Source organism: Glycine max, chromosome 2, assembly GCF_000004515.6.
Source record: "Glycine max cultivar Williams 82 chromosome 2, Glycine_max_v4.0, whole genome shotgun sequence".
Lineage (NCBI taxonomy): Eukaryota > Viridiplantae > Streptophyta > Magnoliopsida > Fabales > Fabaceae > Glycine > Glycine max.
The window spans coordinates 47,394,010-47,414,935 of record NC_016089.4 but is presented as its reverse complement, the minus strand read 5'-3'; the positions used below and the strand labels follow the sequence as shown (position 1 = coordinate 47,414,935).

At 31.2% G+C, this 20,926-nt stretch overlaps 1 protein-coding gene across 1 annotated transcript; it reads right to left on the bottom strand.

Moving 5' to 3' along the window:
• Positions 1–1,180: 1,180 nt before the first annotated feature.
• LOC100779503 (structural maintenance of chromosomes protein 3) lies at positions 1,181–20,347 on the bottom strand. Its single transcript, XM_003519418.4, has 30 exons — positions 20,237–20,347; positions 19,689–19,725; positions 19,383–19,458; positions 18,290–18,328; positions 18,104–18,171; positions 17,932–18,003; positions 17,103–17,182; positions 16,886–16,964; positions 16,666–16,783; positions 14,535–14,710; positions 12,723–12,968; positions 12,517–12,638; positions 12,190–12,334; positions 10,752–10,924; positions 10,413–10,512; positions 10,037–10,173; positions 9,616–9,817; positions 7,831–7,918; positions 7,596–7,745; positions 6,732–6,883; positions 6,426–6,617; positions 6,167–6,350; positions 6,011–6,081; positions 5,780–5,931; positions 4,987–5,155; positions 3,861–4,007; positions 3,334–3,426; positions 2,714–2,888; positions 1,815–2,006; positions 1,181–1,509 (listed from the first exon to the last, which is right to left on the bottom strand). Exons 2-29 carry the CDS (start codon positions 19,701–19,703, stop codon positions 1,816–1,818), a joined length of 3,612 nt encoding a protein of 1,203 aa, XP_003519466.3. The 5' UTR covers positions 19,704–19,725; positions 20,237–20,347; the 3' UTR covers positions 1,181–1,509; position 1,815.
• Positions 20,348–20,926: the final 579 nt, after the last annotated feature.

The window sequence follows — 20,926 nt, the reverse complement described above, 5'->3', positions numbered from 1 at the left end:
ATTAATTAAAAACTTTCTAATTTATTAATAAAAAATTTAGTGAAAAAATTAATAATTTTCATTTTTTATAGTTTAAAATTAAATTTATATAAAATAGTCATGTAAAATAAGAAGAATGAGAAAAATTGTCTGTTATAGTATGTGACACTCAATAAAATTGAGGAGAGAAAATATAGATACTGAATTTTAATTGAGTAAGGAAAAGTGATATTCCATTCTTTACTCTAATTTATATTATCAACAAAAGATCATAATTTTTCTTTTCAATTTTATGACTACTACTAAAAGTTCTTGTTATTGTAAAAGGTTAAATGGTCTCTTATTTTATTTTATATTTTTGTTTCAATTTGTTTTCCAAAATTTAAAAAGTTTCATAGTCCTTTAAAATATGTTAAATCAAGCTCTAATTTAGGCAAATTAGTAACATGTAATAAACAGTAAGAAATGTCACATTAGATAAAAATTCGTCTCGTCGCATCAGTTGGTGAAAAAATTGAAAATGACTAATTTAATCTAACAGATAATTTAAGGAATTAAAATAAAGAAGAAAAAAAAAACTTAGAAAACTAAACCTAAATTAAAAAAAAAATAAGAGGAAAGACTTTTTTTTAGAGGAATAACTTAAAAATATATCACTAGGTTTTGTTAATATGGAGTTAGATGCGCTATCTTGCCCTCATGACGAAAATGTTTCCAATTTCCATAACTAAATATAAACGAAAATTAAACTAAAACAAAACAATGGGTCAAGTTAAAAATTTGCAATACTATCTTTAAATGAATATATAAAGTTGTAAAAATTAAGAATTTAGGATTAATTTATCGTTCCCTTAAAAAAAAGGATTAATTTATCGTGATTATGATTTATGACAAGTTTTTAAGAGAAATATTTACTGGCCTAGATTGTGAAGCATGTTCTAGAAATACATTAATTCAACTAATTAGATGATATTTAACTAATAATTTACTTAGCCCTGGAAAAGTTTCAACGCATATCCAATGTCTTTACGTTGACTGATTAAATTAAAATAATTATTTATTATTTATTAATGACGTACAGGTTAACTAAGGATGCAAATGAATAGCATTTTTTAGACTGCACTTATAAGAATTTCTGAAAGATTTCTTTTTCCTTTTCTAAAATCTTCTATGTCAAAAAACCATATTAAACCTAAATTAATTTCAGTCAAGTTGTATTGATTAATTTAAAGAGATAAAGTCCCCATGATACTTTTTGGTGTATAAAATGGAAAATAACAAATCTAAAACACTACACAAAGTGAGTAAACTTGTACAATGAAGGGGGCTAAATAATTTTTCAACTTTGTAAACAGATCAAGCTTTTTGGTTACTCCAGGACCTAGGTTGGCATCACACAGTCACTACACAACAGACAAATAGTAGGTTGAAGAATTTGAATGAACTTGAATCTGCAATCTCTATGTTACAATCTTCGAAGAGTGCCCAGAATTGAAATATTTCAGTTCAGTCCATGTGAGTAAGAAGCACCTGACGACACACAAAACACCACTTCAAAACATATAAATATAACCATTTGACCAAGTATATCGTTAGAAAAAAGCGTATTATCATTGGGTCATTTAAACAATTGCCCAAACAAGTTACACAGTTTTGATGCTCAGAAAAAATCTTGTAATTTCTCAATGAAAAGCATGCAACAATAATAATTTAATTTTTATTCAGAGCCGCAAAACTCTGCACTTGCCTAAGTCAGTTTAATAAGAGAAAGAAAAACTCCAAATACGAGTAGAGATCATCACAACCATAAGTATCATAAAAATTATAACATTAACCTTATTCAGCATTGTGCGTCTGGTCATGCTCAATAAATTCCAGTGCATCTTCCTTAGACACAACATTAACACGGCTGACCCTGTTTTTATGTGTTACTCCGTATATCTTATCAGCAACTTTCACTAGCTCCGGGCGGAATGTTGTTGTGATAAATTGAGTGTTTGCTATGTCAGCCAAGCGACGAATCATATCTAAGGAAGATTAAGAATTCCAAAGGGACAATGGTATAATAGGAAATCTAGATGCCATTCAGTAAGAATATCACAAGCATGAATTAACTTTTAAATTTAAATATCACCAAAAACTCGTACAAACACAACACAATAGCAAAAGCCTTATCTAATTGGGACCACCACAACGGAGAGAATAGAGACTAAATATTATATTGACATGATATGAAATATAACTGATGGTATTGTTCATAAAACCTAAAGCAAAAACCCTTATCTAATTAGGTTTTATCGTTTGGATAGGATAGGATAGGATAGAATGAAATGGAATCTAATGGAATGCATTCCATTCTGTCCCCAATACCCCCCTTCTTTTTCCTCCCTTCCAATTTGAGTGGTATGGGACGGAACCACTTTTTTCCCAATTCATCATAAAAATATCCAAATAATTGAACAATAATTTAATTCCACTCCATTTCATTGCACCCCATCCCATCCCATTCCAAACACAGCTTTGAGTTGAGTCATTAAGTGATAGGTACATAATAGTTGGTATGTTTTCAATGGTTAAAGACTCACCATACATAACATCTACCTAAACCTCTACCTCCAATATGCACAATAAAATTTCATTTAATGGAAGATGAGATGTGCAGTAAATAGAGATGGAAGAATTGCACAGGACCAGTCATTTGACATAATATGGTACGAAGCATAAAAATGGATACTTCCAACAGCAGTTCTGTACTGTGGATCCAGCGCTGCATCGATCTCATCAAATAGATAAAAGGGAGCAGGATCACATCGCTGTATGGCAAAGATAAGTGTAAGGGCGACAACAGTTTTTTGACCCCCAGACAACTGCTTCATGGACTGTGTCTCCCCTTGTCCAGTAAATGAGACCTGAAAGTAATAAACATGTCCAGAAATGTCAGAGCTTAGATGCTATGTGATGTACTTGTTATATAGTAGAAATAAAAATCACCAATTTTTTGAAGCAATGCTGGGGCAACTGCAGTAAAGGACCAGTGGCTGACACCACTATTTTAATGCAGTTTGTGTTGTTAGATGATATAAAGTTTTGCTTTTGATTGGTTGCATTATGTAAGTCTAAATAAAAACCAGAAATGAAAGAAAGGGAAAAAAAACATCTCCAAATAGGAAAAAAAATCCTAGCCCACACTATTATCCGCCTCTTTTAATTTACAAAACAAACCTTCAAGCATTCTGATACAAACAACAATAGACTCATCCCAACGGGTGAGGTTAACAAACCCTCAAGCATTCTGGCAGAAACTTAACATTAAAATTAAAAATAAAAATAAAGGCATAAAAAGAATACACTTGCCTTCACTTTCACTCCAATGTACTTTTCTACTCTCCCCTCTGGATTTGCTTCACGAGGACCATCCTCATCTTCGTCGTCATCATGATCACCATCCTGAGGGAAAAGAAATACAATACAGAAATACCACTTTCATATCAATTACAATGACTAAAAAAACTTTCAGGAGATTCCTCACACCTTTTTAGAAAAATACAAAGAAATAAAGTAATAATGAAGCACCACATTGAAACAAGAGAATGGAATCAATAAGGCATGAAAACAATAAAAAAAATAATGTCCACTTAAAACTATTTTAAAACATGAAACCAAGATAACAAGTTATAAACATTGTTTTTTCCAATTCAAAAAAAGAACTGAATAGATAAACGATAAGAACCAAGGGAAAAGCCCACCACAAAAGCTAGCTATTGTAGTTGGAGAGCCCAAGGCCTTATAAACCCCACCAGAATCACATACTTCCAATGTGAGACTCCAAGTCTCATACCTTGCAATTGACTCCTAACAATAAGTCAAGAATGATCACAAACCTTCTTTTTCATCATAACCAGATGACCATGTCCCCCCAGCACAAGTTCGGAAAATACTTCCCGAAAATGCCTAGCAACACCTTTGAAAGTGCGCTCTATTGACTCGTCCTTCCGTTGATCTAGCACTGTTATTAGCTCCTTAATTTTCTGTAATTATTCAATACAATAAGTCAAAAAAGATGACAATGTAGGATACATTAGTTGCATTGGAATCAGTCCGACTTGCAAAATCAAGCTTGAACCCAAATCAGACATAAGCATTCCTAGGTTATTCCACATATAGAGGATTGGTTAACAAGACCTACTAAAGAGGCACATAAAAAAAAGGTTTAATTACTCATTTGATCCTTATAATTTCATCATTTGTACCTTTTAGTCCTTATAATTTTAAAGTGGGTTTTTTAGTCCCTATAGTTTACCTTTTAATTCTCTTTTAGTCCTTGTAGTTTAAAAGTGGTTTTTTTAGTCCTTATAATTTGCATTTTAATTCCCTTTTAGTCTCTATAATTTAAAAATGGTATTTTTAGAACCTATATTTTATATTTTAATTCCCTTTTAGTCATTTCCATCAAAATATGAGTAATAATATCATCAATTACAATTAGCTACAAAAACAATAACAAGTAATTCGTAACTAATTTATCGCAAGATAACTTGTAATAAAAAAAATAGTTGAGAATTTATAACTAATTTGTAGCTAATTATTTTAATATATTTTTTTAAGGACTAAAAGGTAATTAAAATACAAATTATAAGAACTAAAAAGATTACTTTTAAACTATAAGGACTAAAAGAGAATTAAAATACAAACTATAAGGACTAAAAAGACTACTTTTAAACTATAGGGACTAAAATAAAATTAAAATATAAAATATAGGAACTAAAAAAACTACTTTTAAACTATGGGGACTAAAAGATACGAATCATGAAACTATAGGAACCAAATGAGTAATTTAACCTAAAAAAACATTCAGAGCCATGACAGATCAGTTGCACCAAACCATTTAGATAGTAAAGTGCAAAACTAACAAATGTAGCCATGAAAGATCAGTTGCTAGGCAGTGTAGTCCTCAACAAATGGAAACAATTATAAAGGGCATTCCAAATGGAAATCCCTGCAAAGTACCTCATCTCCTGCATCAAGTTCAGCCTGTCTTTTCTGAAGTTCTTCTCGTTGTTCTGTAAAATTTATATACTGGTCAAGGGCTTTCTTGTTTACATGACTGAACTGCTGCAATTGCTCATTGCACCTGTGCAGCATTTTGTGCAAATCTTTAATATTCCTTCGTCTATACCTGTCATTTGCAATGAGTAGAGAAAAGGAATTAAATAAAGTTAGCTACAAACAAAGTACAGAGAAAATGATAAATTGCAATGCTGCGAACTATAAACTGCAATAGCACCATATCTGGCAGATCATAAAAAATATCATGGCCCAGTAATCAAGTTTACCTCCCAAAAAAAGACTAAATACCTAATATTAATTAAAAAAATGAAGCAGCAAAATAACAAAACAATCCAAAATTGTTGGAGATACGATTAATTTCCTGTTCATTTGCTTGGATACATGCTTTGTCTGAATGGATGTAGGAGTTAGCCATGCCATATTTAAAGGCAATGGAGTGAGAACAAATGTGTTCAATGAAAATGTATCATTGCAGAAGTTTGGAATATTTGACAAGAGCACAAGGCTTAGTTAAGAAGGTGACAATATCAATAGATTGTGAAAGAAAATTGTCACTTTTCCTTACATGAAATATTGCTAATAGAAATGGAGTCCTTTAATGCTTTCCATTTAATTGAACTGTCATTTCTTGATTTTTTCATAGCATCTTTCAGTTTTCTTTTAATATCTCTCTAAAATAATTCATCAAATGCACACACATAAAAAGAAAAATATGGCAAAAGAAAAGACTTACGCCTCAAAAGCATCTGATGTCAATGGTCCCAGTTCCCTTATTTTCTTGGCATATTCCTCTTCTTTAGCAGCATATGTGTTTTTTTTACTCTGCAATTGCTCTAACTCTTTTGCATCTTCTTGAAGTTTCCTTTCATACTCATCCTCCAATGACTACAGCCAAAAAAGCTTTCACCATTGTTGGAAGCAATAATACATATAACCAACAATCAATTTATAAGGTCGGTATTACCTTCAATTTATTCAATTCATCTTTGATCTTTTTAATTTGTCGTGTTCGGTCATTTATACTTTCAGTAACACCTGAGCAAGAATATTTGGTCAAACAAGGAAATATATTCAATATATAGATAAAAGACTAGATTGATTGAAAATTTGAAGTTCTCACTTCTAAGCTGCCCTATTGCATCATCAACCAATATTTTAGCATCACTAAGTTCCTGCCACTTTGATTCAGCATCAGCAACCAAAGAGTCAGCATCTGCAGATGATATTACAGCCTCCAGCTCTTGTTTCCTTCTCCTAAGGTTAGTGGTTAGATTGGTATCCAGCTCTGCTCTCCGTGCTTCAGTCTGCAAAATTTTAAGCCAGAATAAGAACACTAACTCCATGAAGATTGTGAGCACCAATACAATTGATTGAATAACCTCAATGCGATCAGTCTTGCAAGCAACAAGCTTCTCTTTAAGGTCTTTGATTTCAGGGTTCAAATCTGACAAAAGCTTTTTCTCCTCTGGTGTTAAATGATCAATGAGCTCAGTGCCCATCTCAGCTTTCTTCATAGCGATACTAGCATTAAGCTGTTCAATTTGATTCTGGACATCCCCAACAGACTTCTCCTACAAGCAATCAAGGAAAAAGGTAAAAACAAATAGTGAAAAATTCCACAAGCAACTACCACCAAAAGCAGCTCCCTGGGGATAATTAAGTATAATTGAGAAATCCAATAACACCTTTTTTGTAAGTGCTTTAGAAATCAACAGCTTCTGCTTATTAGCATTAGCAATATCCTGCTTAAGCTGTTCAATCACAGATTTGTCATGAGCACATTTGGCATCAATCTTCTGCTGCTCAGCAACAATTTCATTAATCTTTTGGTCTATCTGTAAGACTAATTCAGTGAAAACAACCATCGGAGGAATAGCTTAGGCATCAGAGAAATCTTTCACAAAAACAAAGATATATGACATTTTGTGTTGTCGGGTCAAAAACAAATTGAGGCTCTTACAAGACTTTTAGCAAAAGATGAAGCAAATAAATCATCCAAAGGAAAACCAATCATCATCAATAAATAAACAAAATGCAAGAACAAATAATAAAGAAGTCCCTAGATAATAGAGTCCAAAAGAACCATTGGAGTTCAGTAAAGGTTTATGGAACAATCAAAACACTAATACACAAGTTTTGTCATCGATAAAACCTAGGTAGAGCATCTTATTATCTTCAACTTCAACTTGACACATCTCTAATAAAACAATTTTATGAAGCAATGCACCTATACCCATTAAAATACTCTTTTAAGGCATCAACAAGAATATGCCCCCAAGAAACAAGAAAAAGTAACCAGCACACTAGTAAAATTACAGTGGTAAGGTTGCAGTCATTCGAGAAATATCAAATATGCAATATAACAAAAAGTGAACACATCTAAAGTTTCCTTTATCCTCATTCTTGGAGCTATTTTTTCCAACAAGCAGATCATCAGGATTTTCTTTCCTTTATTTTCTCATTTTTTTATATGTATTTTATAATGAGTTATCGCCTAAGAGAAATGAAAACTACAAAAAAGAATGTTGATTTATTAACATAAAGGATATCTTGTAGATTAAATCTAACTTTCTCCAATTCCTCCTCTCTAATATGAATAGTGTCTGCATTCTGCTTAATGATATTCATAAACCTCAATCTTGATCGTCTGTGATCATAAAATCCTCCAGTCATACTACCTTTCTTGCTTACTTGATCACCTGTAATAAGTCAAACAATTTGTCAGGGCAAAACACAAGACCAGCCCAGATCAAGTAGACAGACAATGAAAAAAACTAGGCCAACCATCCAGTGTTATGCAGTCCAGACCATCAGAACGAGCAACCCTTGAAGCCACATCCAAATTCTTGCAGATAACTGTTCTAGCAAAGACCTATGAAATATCACAAGTTAAGGGACATCCAATGCAACTACATAATTAATATTTAATAATATACTATCACCTAATTATTTTTACTACATTAGCATATGCAACTGTAAATCTAAGATTCCAACTTGAAACAAACAAGCAGAACAACATTACCTTCTAAGAAAATCCCATTCAGTGAATCTCCAAAAAAAATTCTATAAAGGTGTTCGACTGAAATGTCTTGTGCACAAACCAAAGCACAAAAGACAGACATAATAGATTCGCCATCACATCAACAACAAACACCTTATTTACTAAAACATTAAAAAAAATTATAAATTTCCATTTTCTACATATAGTTGATTCCTCATTATTAATTTCCATCTTATTTAATATATATTTCTTATTATTATATTATTCAGAATTTATTATTATTATTTAGCTTATTATAATATATATTGTGTTTTATTTAGTTTTATAACTATTATTAGTTAGTTGATTATGTTTTTTATTACTTTAATTTTTAAGTTATTATCATATGTTATGCTTTATTAAGTTCTTTTATTTATAGTATTACAATTTTTATTATTATTATTATTTAGTTTATTATATTATAACAAAATAATAGATCACAGATAACAAGTTAAAAACCCACCCTAATGAAAATATATGGCAGAGAAATGTTGGACTAGAGGCCCAAGGCCTAACAGATTAGGAAAAAAATAATACCCTAAACCCTTAAGACCCAACCCATCACTAACCATGTTCTTTGTTAGCTCATGCCACCCGTGTGAAAATGAATCGTCCCTGTTACAGAACACAAATGGAAGAGTGGGTGGCTGGTGAAGGCACAAGAGAGGTCACAGAGTGTCCAGCAAGGCATATTTCACTTGGGCTTCAGAATCAGAAGCGCGATCACAACCACTCCAACCACAACTCGAAAATGCAACGCAAAAGAGGTCTGCATCACACCTCACTGTTGCTCTGCCGCAATAGCAGACACTCCGGCCACTATAGACTACTATGTCAATTACTGTGTTTACATTGAAAATTTTCTAGTGAACTCCTGCGCGATATTTGAATTTGAACATTACACAGATCTCCCCCCATGTTTTGAACAGTAATACCTTCGAATTTCCATCCCTATATAGTGGAGTGTATAAATCTAGTAAATATCCCAACAGGATATTTATCTAGTGAGAATCTATAACACAGGGGAAGAGACGAGTCTAATTGAACCAAAATCAGGATCAGCACAAACAACCTGAAGTAGGTTCATAGGTAATATAGGCCTGGCCACTAGATGCTTGTGTTGTGTTACGATAGTTTAGAAACTGTTAAGGAAAAGAGAAAAGAAGAAACATATGAATTCTGTGTCTAATTTACACAGAGGAGGCTCTTTTTCATAATATGACTACACGAGTCATAAATGCAATGAATATTGGTTTTCTTGTTTCTCAAGAGTAGGGGAGATCTCTAAAATAAGAGAAAATGTTAAACTTACTTTTCATAAAAACATGATAAAATAAACCCTACACAATAAATAATAATCCTTAAATACCATGATTATTATAAATTAACATGCTTCTCCATTATGCATCAATTTTTCATGTTAAGTTGACATCTGATAGACCAAAACCTCAGAATTATTTTATCACAAATAGCACCTAGAGATGTTGTACCCGTGTTAAATAAAAGATAGCATTTGTTTAGAAGCTAACCTGACTGAATGCAGGAGTATAGTCATGTTTAAAGTTCAATTTCTTTAAAAGAGGTATGACATCCGAACTCTGTGGATAAGTGATGCGTGGACCCTTTACTCTGTTAAGTGGAATAAATGTAACTCGACCACCTTTCTGTGAATTAAGATGTCTAATTATCTGGGTTGACTTGTCATCATTTTCAACAACCACATGAAATAAGCTGTTCAAAAAAAAGATGTTAAATAAAAACATTAAAGCCAAATGTGCAAAAATAAAAAACCAGTATAGAAATCAGGCCAAGAACAAATACTAAAAAGGCTTAAATATGTTTTTGAAACAACTGATGTGCCAAATTCTCCTACCCCTCCCCCAAAACAATGTAGGAAAATGCTCAATGCAACATGTGATGAATCAAATACATATATCAGTGAGAAATGACCTGTTTCCTGCAGTAACTTCAACAGCAGTGAAAAACTTTTCATCACAATTCAGCAACTCAATAATTGGACCATGAACTCCAGAAATGTTATACTCCCTGCAGATCTTCCTAACTGAATTCAACCCTCTTCTCACATCCTGAACATCATATTAGTGTCAAACATGGTGATAGACAAAAACAACAACCTGTGACTAGTGACTGACTGGGTTGACCCATGACTCACAAGTTGTCACTTTTATCATCTATTTATTCAAACCATGTGAGTATTTTTGAGCAACATATTTTTCACAATTCAGATACACGTACACCATGTTAAGGATTCTTGACAATTTAATGGCATATACAAAAGGAGATGTTAGAAAGAGGGGTTACTCACACCAGGAATTGCATGATCAAGACTCTTTTCAGCCTTCTCAACTTCAGCTCTCAGCTTATCAATTTCAGCAGTAAGTTCATTCTCTTTGCCCCATAGGGACCTATAACGTAACAATTTAAACTCATAAGAAATATTTTCTTGACTATGAAAAGTAATAAATAATATACTTTTGCAGTTTACTATGTTTCTCCTTTCTACTTTTGCTAAGGAGGGCACCTCATCCTATACTTTGGGTGTATGCATTCTTCACTGTAACAACATTTCTTCTATCATCTAGTAAAAAGTCTACATAGAAATTTAAAAAAGAAAAAAAAACTAGACAAAAGAGGAGTTACATACTTTCTCTCCCCATGTAACTTGTCTCTCTCTTCTTTGTAACGATTAAGCCCTTCACGTGACTGAGCAATGAGAGATTCCAAAGTAGTAATTTCTGATTTACGTCTGTTTATGTTCTCATCACAATCCTGTAGTTCTTCTTTAAGCCGATCAATTTCATCCAAAAGCTTTTGCTCCTGCAGACCAAAACAACAATCAAAAACAAGGAAGAGAGCATAGTACAAAAGACCATTGTTCATAAAACAGGAGAATACAAAAGATAGAGATTAGCATTTTTTTTTTGTTACCATATTAGAGATAAACAATTTGCAAATATAAAAAGCAATATTGGAACCCATGGCAACAGTCACTGATCACATGAAAATTCTATATACTAAGAATACTCAAATATCAATGTTAACAAGTTGAGTACCATATGGCTTAATATCCGTTAAGGTTTACGAACATATGGGATTCAAGTAAAATGTAAATATGTATATATAACCCAGTTCATTTTAAAATAAGCAGCATAAAAAGTTCCATTCAGCTGAGTCTGAGATTGTGTAGTAACAGGCTTCTCCTTATTCAAAGAACAAGCAAAAAGTTTCAAGTGTCAGGTAAAGTTGTCACAGACTCTTTAAAAATTGGTAGTACTTTTAGAGCAGATTTTTTTTTTCATAGGAGTAGACTTCAAAATCAGAGTTAGCTGGCTTCCACTTTTTGCTTTTAAAAATTAAAACAATTAACACCAAAACATTCTCAGTTTTCTTGAGATACCATTATAGCATTTATTCATTAGAGCATAAACCTTAGCTTCTACAAGCAGCTTCCAAAAATCAACAGCAAGACCAAATTGAGCTGGAGTATTTGGAAGGAAGCCAATTAGTAATGAAGCATAGTTAATGAACAAATGCATAAAAAAGAAGTAATCCAACTTGAATAAAAGTAGAGTATGTGCCAATTCTGTGAGAAAAACTGTCTTCTCATAATGGTGCTCAGCACTTCAGACAACAAGAATATTTTGAGTTCCTTAGTAGGATATGCAGTAAGAATGGCAAGCTTATAGATAATATTGTTTGTAGTGGCAATCACACATTTTGTTTCTTCGATGGGGATACCATATCCTCTGTTATTGTACTTCTTCCATTCTATTTTCTAATAACACTCTGCATGTTTAGGAATGATTATTTTCCCAGAAATAATCACCTTTTTCTTCAAAATCTACCTTAGGAAGTTGACAAAAGTAAGTGATTATTTCTCCCAGTTAGACATGCACTTGATCTGGTAGGCAGAAAACATGAAAAAATGCATATACAACAGAGTAGAAAGATTATTTTGATATCACATTTAAAATCAATGGAAAACAAGATTAAAGAAAAGCAGATATCTCCAAGCCATGAATCTGTTAAAATGAGTATTTAAGACATAACTCAAATAGCTCAACAGATAAATGAACACTTGCCTGCCCCTTGTTTGAAGAATGCACTCGTTCAAGATCATCAATCTCCTTTTGAAGCCACTTATCACGAGAAGCTTTACTTGAAAACTGGGTTGCACGTCCTTGTTTTTGATAAAGTATACTGAGTTTCTTCTCACGCTCCATTATTCTAACAATTCAGTTATGTGGGAGAAATACTAATTAGAATCTGTTGAATATCCTCAACAAATGAATAGAATAAATTTCAAAAACATAACCACCATGTCAGAAAGTTTGAATACATAAACTGGGAGAGTTAGATACAGTACACTTGTTGAAGCATATTGAAAGACAAGTACATTCATAACCTACCGTTTGACAATGTCTTTTTCTTTCTGAACTTGATCTTCATGTAAAGGAACAATTTTGCCCAGTTCAGCAGTTGAATCTTGAATTTCTTTCTCAAGTATCTCCAGTTGTCTTGCAGCATCTTCCTGAAAGCATGTAGGTAAAAGATGAGCCATGTACAAAACCATTCCAACAAAATAGCTCATAAGAGGACTTCTTCAAATTAGTACTTTGGCTCGGGTATTTCCAGAGATCTTCTCTTGCAAGTCTTTGACATCAAGCTCAAGCTCTGTGTGCTTCTTTAATGCCACTGTTCGTCGCTTTTCAATAACCTCTTTCTCTTTGTTAAAGTTTTGAAGTTCTTTCGTTACATCTTTTAATGTATTCTCTAAATCTTTGGATTTCTCATGTGCATCAAGAACATCATTATACTTCCTTGCTGATGTGTCAGAAACCTTGGCCCGAGCATCTTCTATCTAAAACAAGGTGACAAGCATTCAACTATATGCACCAGAAACCCAATATATAACAACAGTGGGATTAAAAGTGTCTGAACAATATATATTTGACATCCAATATTATGATTGATGTATAAGGATCAACAAAGAAATTAAGTGCACAACTATAAACTCCAAATAATTGCATCAAGTATATGACAGGCCTTTTATCCACATTTATAGCAAGAAAAGAGGAGTTAAAGGCAAACAATGTGTTTTTTTTTCTTTTTTTTAAATTATTAAAAATATGTAAAAAATTGATTATTATTTTTTAAATGAAATTATCAAATGTCTCCCACAAACACACCAAACCCTAACTTTCAATGGTTTCATCTCTATCTTGATTTCCACCTTCATTCTTCAATAATTCGTGTTGAATATATGTTCTTGCATCTATTTCTGATTTTGTTTGTTTATTGAATGTAGTTTTCAGACAATGATGAGAGCCCCCCTTCGCAGTTTGCAGAGTCATGTGCACAAAGAAAGCAATAGGAAAGAGTGAAGTTTCTTCCTATTTTGATTCTCTTTAAAAATAAAACCTTTAGTTTCTATTAATTTTTTAATTCAAAATACCACCCGGAATAATGCATTTCCACATTTATAAAAAATAATGGCCACCGTGTAATCTATGTGTAACATAATAAACAATGTCAACATCATACGTGAGGAGGGACTAAAAACACGTTTTGAGTAAAGTATAGGAACTAAATTGGACAGATATGAAACTTTAGGGACTAAATACAAGAAAAAATGAAAGTATAAGGATTAAAAACACATTTTCCCAAATATTAATTGAAAACACTTGTGAGGTACTATCGGGAAAACCCGCATTCTAGGATGGTATCAGAGCATATCCTAGATCCATCAAAAGGATCACCCACCATATTATCCACACACCAAGCTCAAAAGTGTTGGGCATGAGGGGAGGTGTTGGGAAAAACCCAAATCCCACATTGGATAAAGATAAGGCCAAGTTAAAATATATAAGTGAAGGTTTCAACATAGGAACAGCATATTGTTCTCTAATGAAACTTTCAATGCCAACAAGTTGTTCGAAGATGCAGTATTTAATCTTTGGACTTGGCTGAGGAATTTAGAGAAAGGCTTTACAACCCACTTTAATCAGTGGTCTAGTAATATTAGACAAGGTTTTTTGTATTAGTAGTGGACAGAATATGCATATTGCATCTATACCCATACCATGGTTCTCCCTCAGAATATGCATGTCTGATTGTGGAACCATCTGTATGGCTATCTTGACTGTATACAGTACCACTGGTACTCTATTCCATATATATAATATATTATTTTTGCTGATCAAAAAATATATATATATAAGTGAAGGGCAACCCTCACCCCATGAGCTATCTTTTCGGATTGAGCTAGGCCCAAACTCACATTCTAAAATGATTTCAGAACCTATCCTAAATCCATTAAATGGGTCACCCACAATATTATCCACACACCAAACCCAAAGTGACGAATAAAACACACTAGGAAATCATGCAAATAATTATACAAGAGATAACATTTATCACATATAACCTCTGTAAGTTTTTGCTGAGCATCTTGAACTTCTTTGCTATAAATAGCATATTCCAAGGATTTTCTTTGCTTGTCAAGCTGCTGATATTTTCTAAGTTCCTCCTTCTCCTCATCTAGTTCTTTCAACCTTTCATCTAAATACTGTACAACTTGGATTATTTGCTTTCTTTTATTACCTGTTTAACAGAAAATGCATGACAATAACAACATTAATAACAAGAATAATAAACATTAGATTTCACAAGAATGTGATGCATGAATTTATAAAATATATAATATTTTATTTTCATATTATTAATCATTCACTAATAAAGATAATATTAAGTTGAGTTTTAAAATGTAAACTTTAATAAATAGATTATTATAAAATACTTATAACAAAATACTAAGCTATTTATTTAGTACCTTAAATATTAACTTTATATTAAATTAATTATTAAAAAATTTACAACATCAAATAAGTCTCCCACATAACAAAGAAAAATGGTTATTTTATCTAATTATTAAAAATCCAAATGTTTTTAATGCTTGATCAGATGGACTTGATAGCAAAAATATTTAGAGGATTAAATTAATATCAAGCAAATATTAGAAGGAGAAAATTAATATTTCAATCTTTAAAATCAAGTTAAAGTATTAAAATCAAGTTTATAAAGTTTGTTTATACTTACTAATGAGAGAGAGAGAGAGAGAGAGAGAGAGAGAGAAACTTATTAGAAGTTCACACTAATTTTCTTTAAAAGAGTATTAAATCTAATAAAACTTATTATAATTTCAATTTAATATAAAGAAAATTAAAAGTAAGAATTCAAAGGAAAATAAGTTTCCTTTTTTCAACCAATCATAAACTTATTTTTTACAACTTTTAGAATTTGAATTAAGGAAAATATTTATTTTAATCATTTTTCTTCTATTTACTATTCACTGTTATTAAAATAAACACTATCCATATCAAGATGAAGTATTTAATAGCACTTTTTAACTCATAATGTATACAAATATTTTATATATCTGATATTTAATTCATAGAATTCTATTATTTAAAAGTATAATTATATCATTAAAATTAAGCATAGTACTTAAAAAAAATTAAACACACATATATATTTATTCATTTATACAGTGATTATTCAAAGAATTATTAATGAAATTTACTAAAATTAAGTCAATAATTCATTATAAAGTTAATTCAAACAAATTAATAAAATTTTATTTTACAATCCATTTGACTGATCTATATTTTTAAACAGTATGATAACCATTTTAAAACTTTGATGGTAGGTTAATTTTGAATATGTTCCAATGCAACTATTAGTTTAATTAACTTCTAAAACTTAAACTTAGCTACTTTTCAGTTGTTTCAATAAATAAAAAAATATTATTCCATTCAATAAAATAATTCATCATGTATTGAAAATTATATAAAAAAACATCTCATATTATATTAAGCAAGATCTCTATTTAAAATAACATATATTTAAAAAAAATTGATGTTTCGTTTGTTAATAATAATATGCCTAGTATCAATAGAATTCAAACGCATTACTGATCAAATATACAAAAATCAACTATAGTTAAATAAATTTTCAAATATTTTAATTGAAACTTTCAAGAATTTGAACTCGCCTAATGCTAATATTATAAATATAAACAAAATTTAAGTATTATTAACAAAATTATAAAAACTAAATTAAATAAATATTTTTCAAATATTATTTTTGTTAGGACTTGTAAGTATAAATTTATAGCTAAGTAAAAAAAAAAAGTACCAAATACACACTATGTTTATGTATATTTTTATTGTTCTCGATTTAAGATATAAATATATGTGTGTCTGTGTGTGTAATATTTACTAAAAATAACATGTTTCTTATTGTTATTTATTTGAAATTTTAAAAACAATAATAAAAGAAACAATGTAAAAGGTTGAAAATATAAAAGGTCAAGAAACAAATAAAGTTAATAAAAAATAAGTGATGTAAAAATTAAAAGAACTTAAAAAATAAAAATTAAAAGAAAGTGTCATGAGGTAATTCTAGTAGAAGAACTTTAGTATTATATGTAGATTACAAATAATGGACTTAAATTAATAATAAATAAATAGGAAAGACTAGATAAATCATAAACTTGCCAGTTTCATGCATTATTTTCAAACTTTCGCGACGCCTCTCCTCATAAACTCTAGTACCACCTATTTCCTTCAGCAAGTCCAGTCGTTCAGAGTCTTTCATCAAGGTTAGTGATGCTATCTATGCAATAGAAAAAATGGAACAGGTTTAGAAATTTCAAAGTTTATAAATACAATAATAAATCCCAAACCAAGCTCAAGCACTGTCACCATCAGCCAATACCTTTCCTTGTTGTACAACATAATAAGGATTTGATCGGGAGAACCCAGCACTCTCCAGCAAATTCATCACTTCAGTTTTTCTGCAAATCGTAGATGATCTTTAGGATCCAGGAAAATACTCATACAACCAAACAGATACAATAAAATACGACATTTTTCTCTGAAGTGAAAAATAAATGCAAAGTATATGATCTAACATGTAATTTTATTCAACTCACGTTATGTGCTTTCCATCTAGAAAATACTCATCCTTTTTGAAACCTATAGTCCGGCGCAAGCGCACTTCCTCCTTGTCAACCTACTCATCAACACAGATAGATGCTAAGATAGTGCATAGTTGAGAATTTCATGGATAAGTGATTTTCAAACATAAAGCACTTTTAATAAAGAAAGTACAAAGAAATCAATTCTGAATAAATGCAATTATTACATCAACAAGTATCAATAGCAAGATTTTTCTTTTGGCATAAAAAAGTTATTAAAATTGAAATTGTATTGTAGAAGTTCAGTGAAATCAAAACAATGCAAAGCAACTCATCATCAATCAAATTACTTCTCAGCTAGCAGAAAATGTGCACCATCAGAATCTCAATGCCAAAGACTTTCAAAAATGGAATGAAAAGAAGTTTATCCAACATAGAGAACAAATAAGTTAACAATGGCGTAGAGTGAAAAGAGGATAAAACTTTATACAAATCTAGATATTAAGTCTTCATTCAGTTAAATATAAAATTTATTTGTTATTATATTCTTTTCTTTGCCTACAGACTCAAATCTGGATAAATATCCAACCCTCCACCAGTCAAAAAGGTAAAATAGATTAAAATAGCAGAAAAGGTGACTATTTTCTAGAATCCAATACATGTGCATATGCACTATAACAGCTTTTAGACAATCTATCCTTTCACTGAGAATCAAGTTCCAAATAAAGTCCCATTTTTGTCACCATTTAGGATACACTTTATGAACAAAAAAAGATAAATAGCATTTCATTTTAATATCAGTGAATAGTGAATAGAAGAAAAATTATCATCCTCAACATATTACCGGGATACGATTGTCTGAATTATCAAACACAATCTCCACGAACGCAGATAAAACCTGGTGTCCAGCTCCTTCCTGTGCAGAGAATAATTTATTTAAGCATATTCAAATTCTATAATTGATTAGTTATAGGTGAGAACAAGAAGTATAAATAAATGGATGAACTGTGTCATACATGGAGAAGTGCCTGCCTATCTTCACCGCGTAGGTTTTGAAAGAGATCACTTAACACAAAACGGATGGCTACAAAAGAAAAAGGTGTACCAATTGAAGGTCAGAGATTTGATTTCAGTTACTTCTGAAAACTAAATGGTAGTCAGTAAATTAAGTAGTATACGAAGAAAAAATGGTGACTTCTTACCATGGAAAAAGTTTGTCTTCCCAGATCCATTAGCACCAACTGCAAAAAAAAAAATTGAAAAGATATCATTAAAGTTACAAACAAATACAATTCAGATGCATTCATCATTTGAAAAAAAAGATCGAAATTCATCTTTAGAGACAACTTAACATTTAAATGAAATGTAATTAAAGAAAAAGGAAGAATGTATTAGAGTGATATCAAGGAAAAAGGAAGTAATGAAAATGAAGATAATGTAAGGAGTAAAGAATGCACTTCTTCCAAAAAAAAAACTATGCAGCCTTTAGCTTGATGTGAGAACAAACCTATCAGCATAGCAATCAAGTAGGACAAGATCATACAATGGTTTTCAGTTTCGGAATAAAATTCTTCTTTGTGTCTCCTTAACTCTTCTTTTTATGGATATTAATAGAACTGAAAAGGTGACTTCCGAGTTCCAAGGCAAAGTCTTTCATTTGGATTTTGAATAACAATATTCAATAGAATTAATAAATATGGTTTACTCAGAACCACAATGGCACAATCTTAATGAAGCACTTTCTTAGTTATCCATTAATCTTTACTAGACTAGCAATCATTTCCTACATAGTTCAGATGCTAGACCTATATAGTTATTTAAATGCTTCGCAAGGATAAGTAGGGTACAACTCTATGGAAATGTAGAATGTAGATATTGCAGTTAATTGGTGTTATGGTAGGAGATAAATGGCAGGATTTTCAAGAATAAATAAGTATCTGCTGTCAATTATATGTGATGAAATCGTTTTTAAGATCATAACACAGAAAACAGTTTCTCTCTTATATGAAGCACTATGATATTTATATACATATTTGCAACAAAAAATTAATTTACAAATTTTGTTGGTATTAGGGTTTCATACACGCTAATATATGTATGTAGTCTATGCAAATATATCTGAATTCAAATAAAATTTAACTAAATAACTTATTCTATATTGCCTCAATTTCATATTTTATTTAGCTGCCATTGTAACATGTCATGAATGAAATGCCCACGTCATGCAAGCATTTCAAAGGATTTTCCAGAATCAATAGACGAAAGCATCTAAAAGCTTTTCAGTAAAATTATTACCAACACAATTAACTTTAGAACTGAAAGGCTCTGTAGCAATTTGCTCTCGATAACTCTTAAAACCTTCAATCACAACCTAAAAGCAAACACAAACAAATACATTAAAAAAAAAAACAGCAAAGAACCAACTCCAGAATCCAAATAACAGCATAGTATAGTGTTTAAAAGAGAGAAAGTGTTTAAGAATCATAATACATAAACTCAATCTAGCCAAATCTGATAATTTAGGACACAGCAGAAGTTAACAAAATTAAATTAATTAAATGAAATTTAAAATAAATAAAAAAACACTCCAAAGTGCAATACCTGCTTGATGTACATGTTGAAAGTATCATAACCGTACCTATAAGAGCAAATAAAAAAACATTCCATAAGCATGAACACGTTAGAAACTCAACAGAGTATTGTACATGCTTTCTCAAGTCACAGCAATAGTGTACTTGTAAAACAGAAGGCAAGGTGCTATCACAATAGAATTCAAAAATAAAATAAATTGAGGATGTTCAGAGGAAGCTACTTTGGCTATTGCAAAGTCGGAAATGAAAAGGCCAGAATCCCCTAAGCAGTTTCGATGATAGTCTAATAAACAAGGCAATTTGACTTTCAAATCAGAAAAAACACTAGCTATGAAAATTCTAGTTCTAGGTCAAAATCGGGGTATGAAAGTGTATTCGCGTTTTCAGCAGGAGAAATCAAGTAGGAGCACAGGAAATCCAAGTAAAACCAATCTCGTAGACAGTGTTAGGGTTTCAAACGAATTTCAAAAACACTGAGAGGGAAAAGAGAAATTGCAGAGCGAAGATGAAAGTGAAGCAGAAACATGTGAAAAAATTACAGAGAGTGAAAGAGAGTACCTCGGAGAAAGTTCAGTGACAAAGGAGCAGCACAGAGTTGAAGTTGGAGCTTTCTGTTGTTTGTTTAATGGGTTTCGGGGTGCGTAGGATAAGCCGTGCGCTACGGGGGTGGATTTTAATACCACTTGGTTCGAGCGGACGTGGAGGGAATGCAAAAAAAAACAATACAATAAACGCGGCAAATTTTGAGAAAAAGATTTTTCTGTTTTTTTCTTTTTTTTTCTACCTAACATGTTGGATTTTGCGCTAGACATTAGGGGAAAAAATTCTACAAATTTCAAAACAAAATAAAAAATTTCGATCATTATCTATCGATTTAAACATGGTTTTTTTTCTTTCTTTTTCACCAGAAGCAAAGATTATGAAAAATGTTGTCTATGTAAGATTTCTAAGATAAAATATTTTATGTTGTAATGAAAGTATTTTACTTGTTATAGTAGTTGTAGTGGAATAGCCACTTAAAGTTTTAATGTCCACCAGTTTATTAAGTTTCGTTCCGTGCACAAGTTTTTTCAAACTCTTATAACAATAAATAGTCAAGGGGTGAAGATGTTGTGGTTGTACCATGTAAACAAAATATGGGATAATGATTTTTTTAGACTGATAATTTTTTATGGCAAAACTCTCTTTCTCTCTTTCATCAATTTCTTTGTAATTTTCATATTTCCTTCAACGCAACCCTTTCATCGG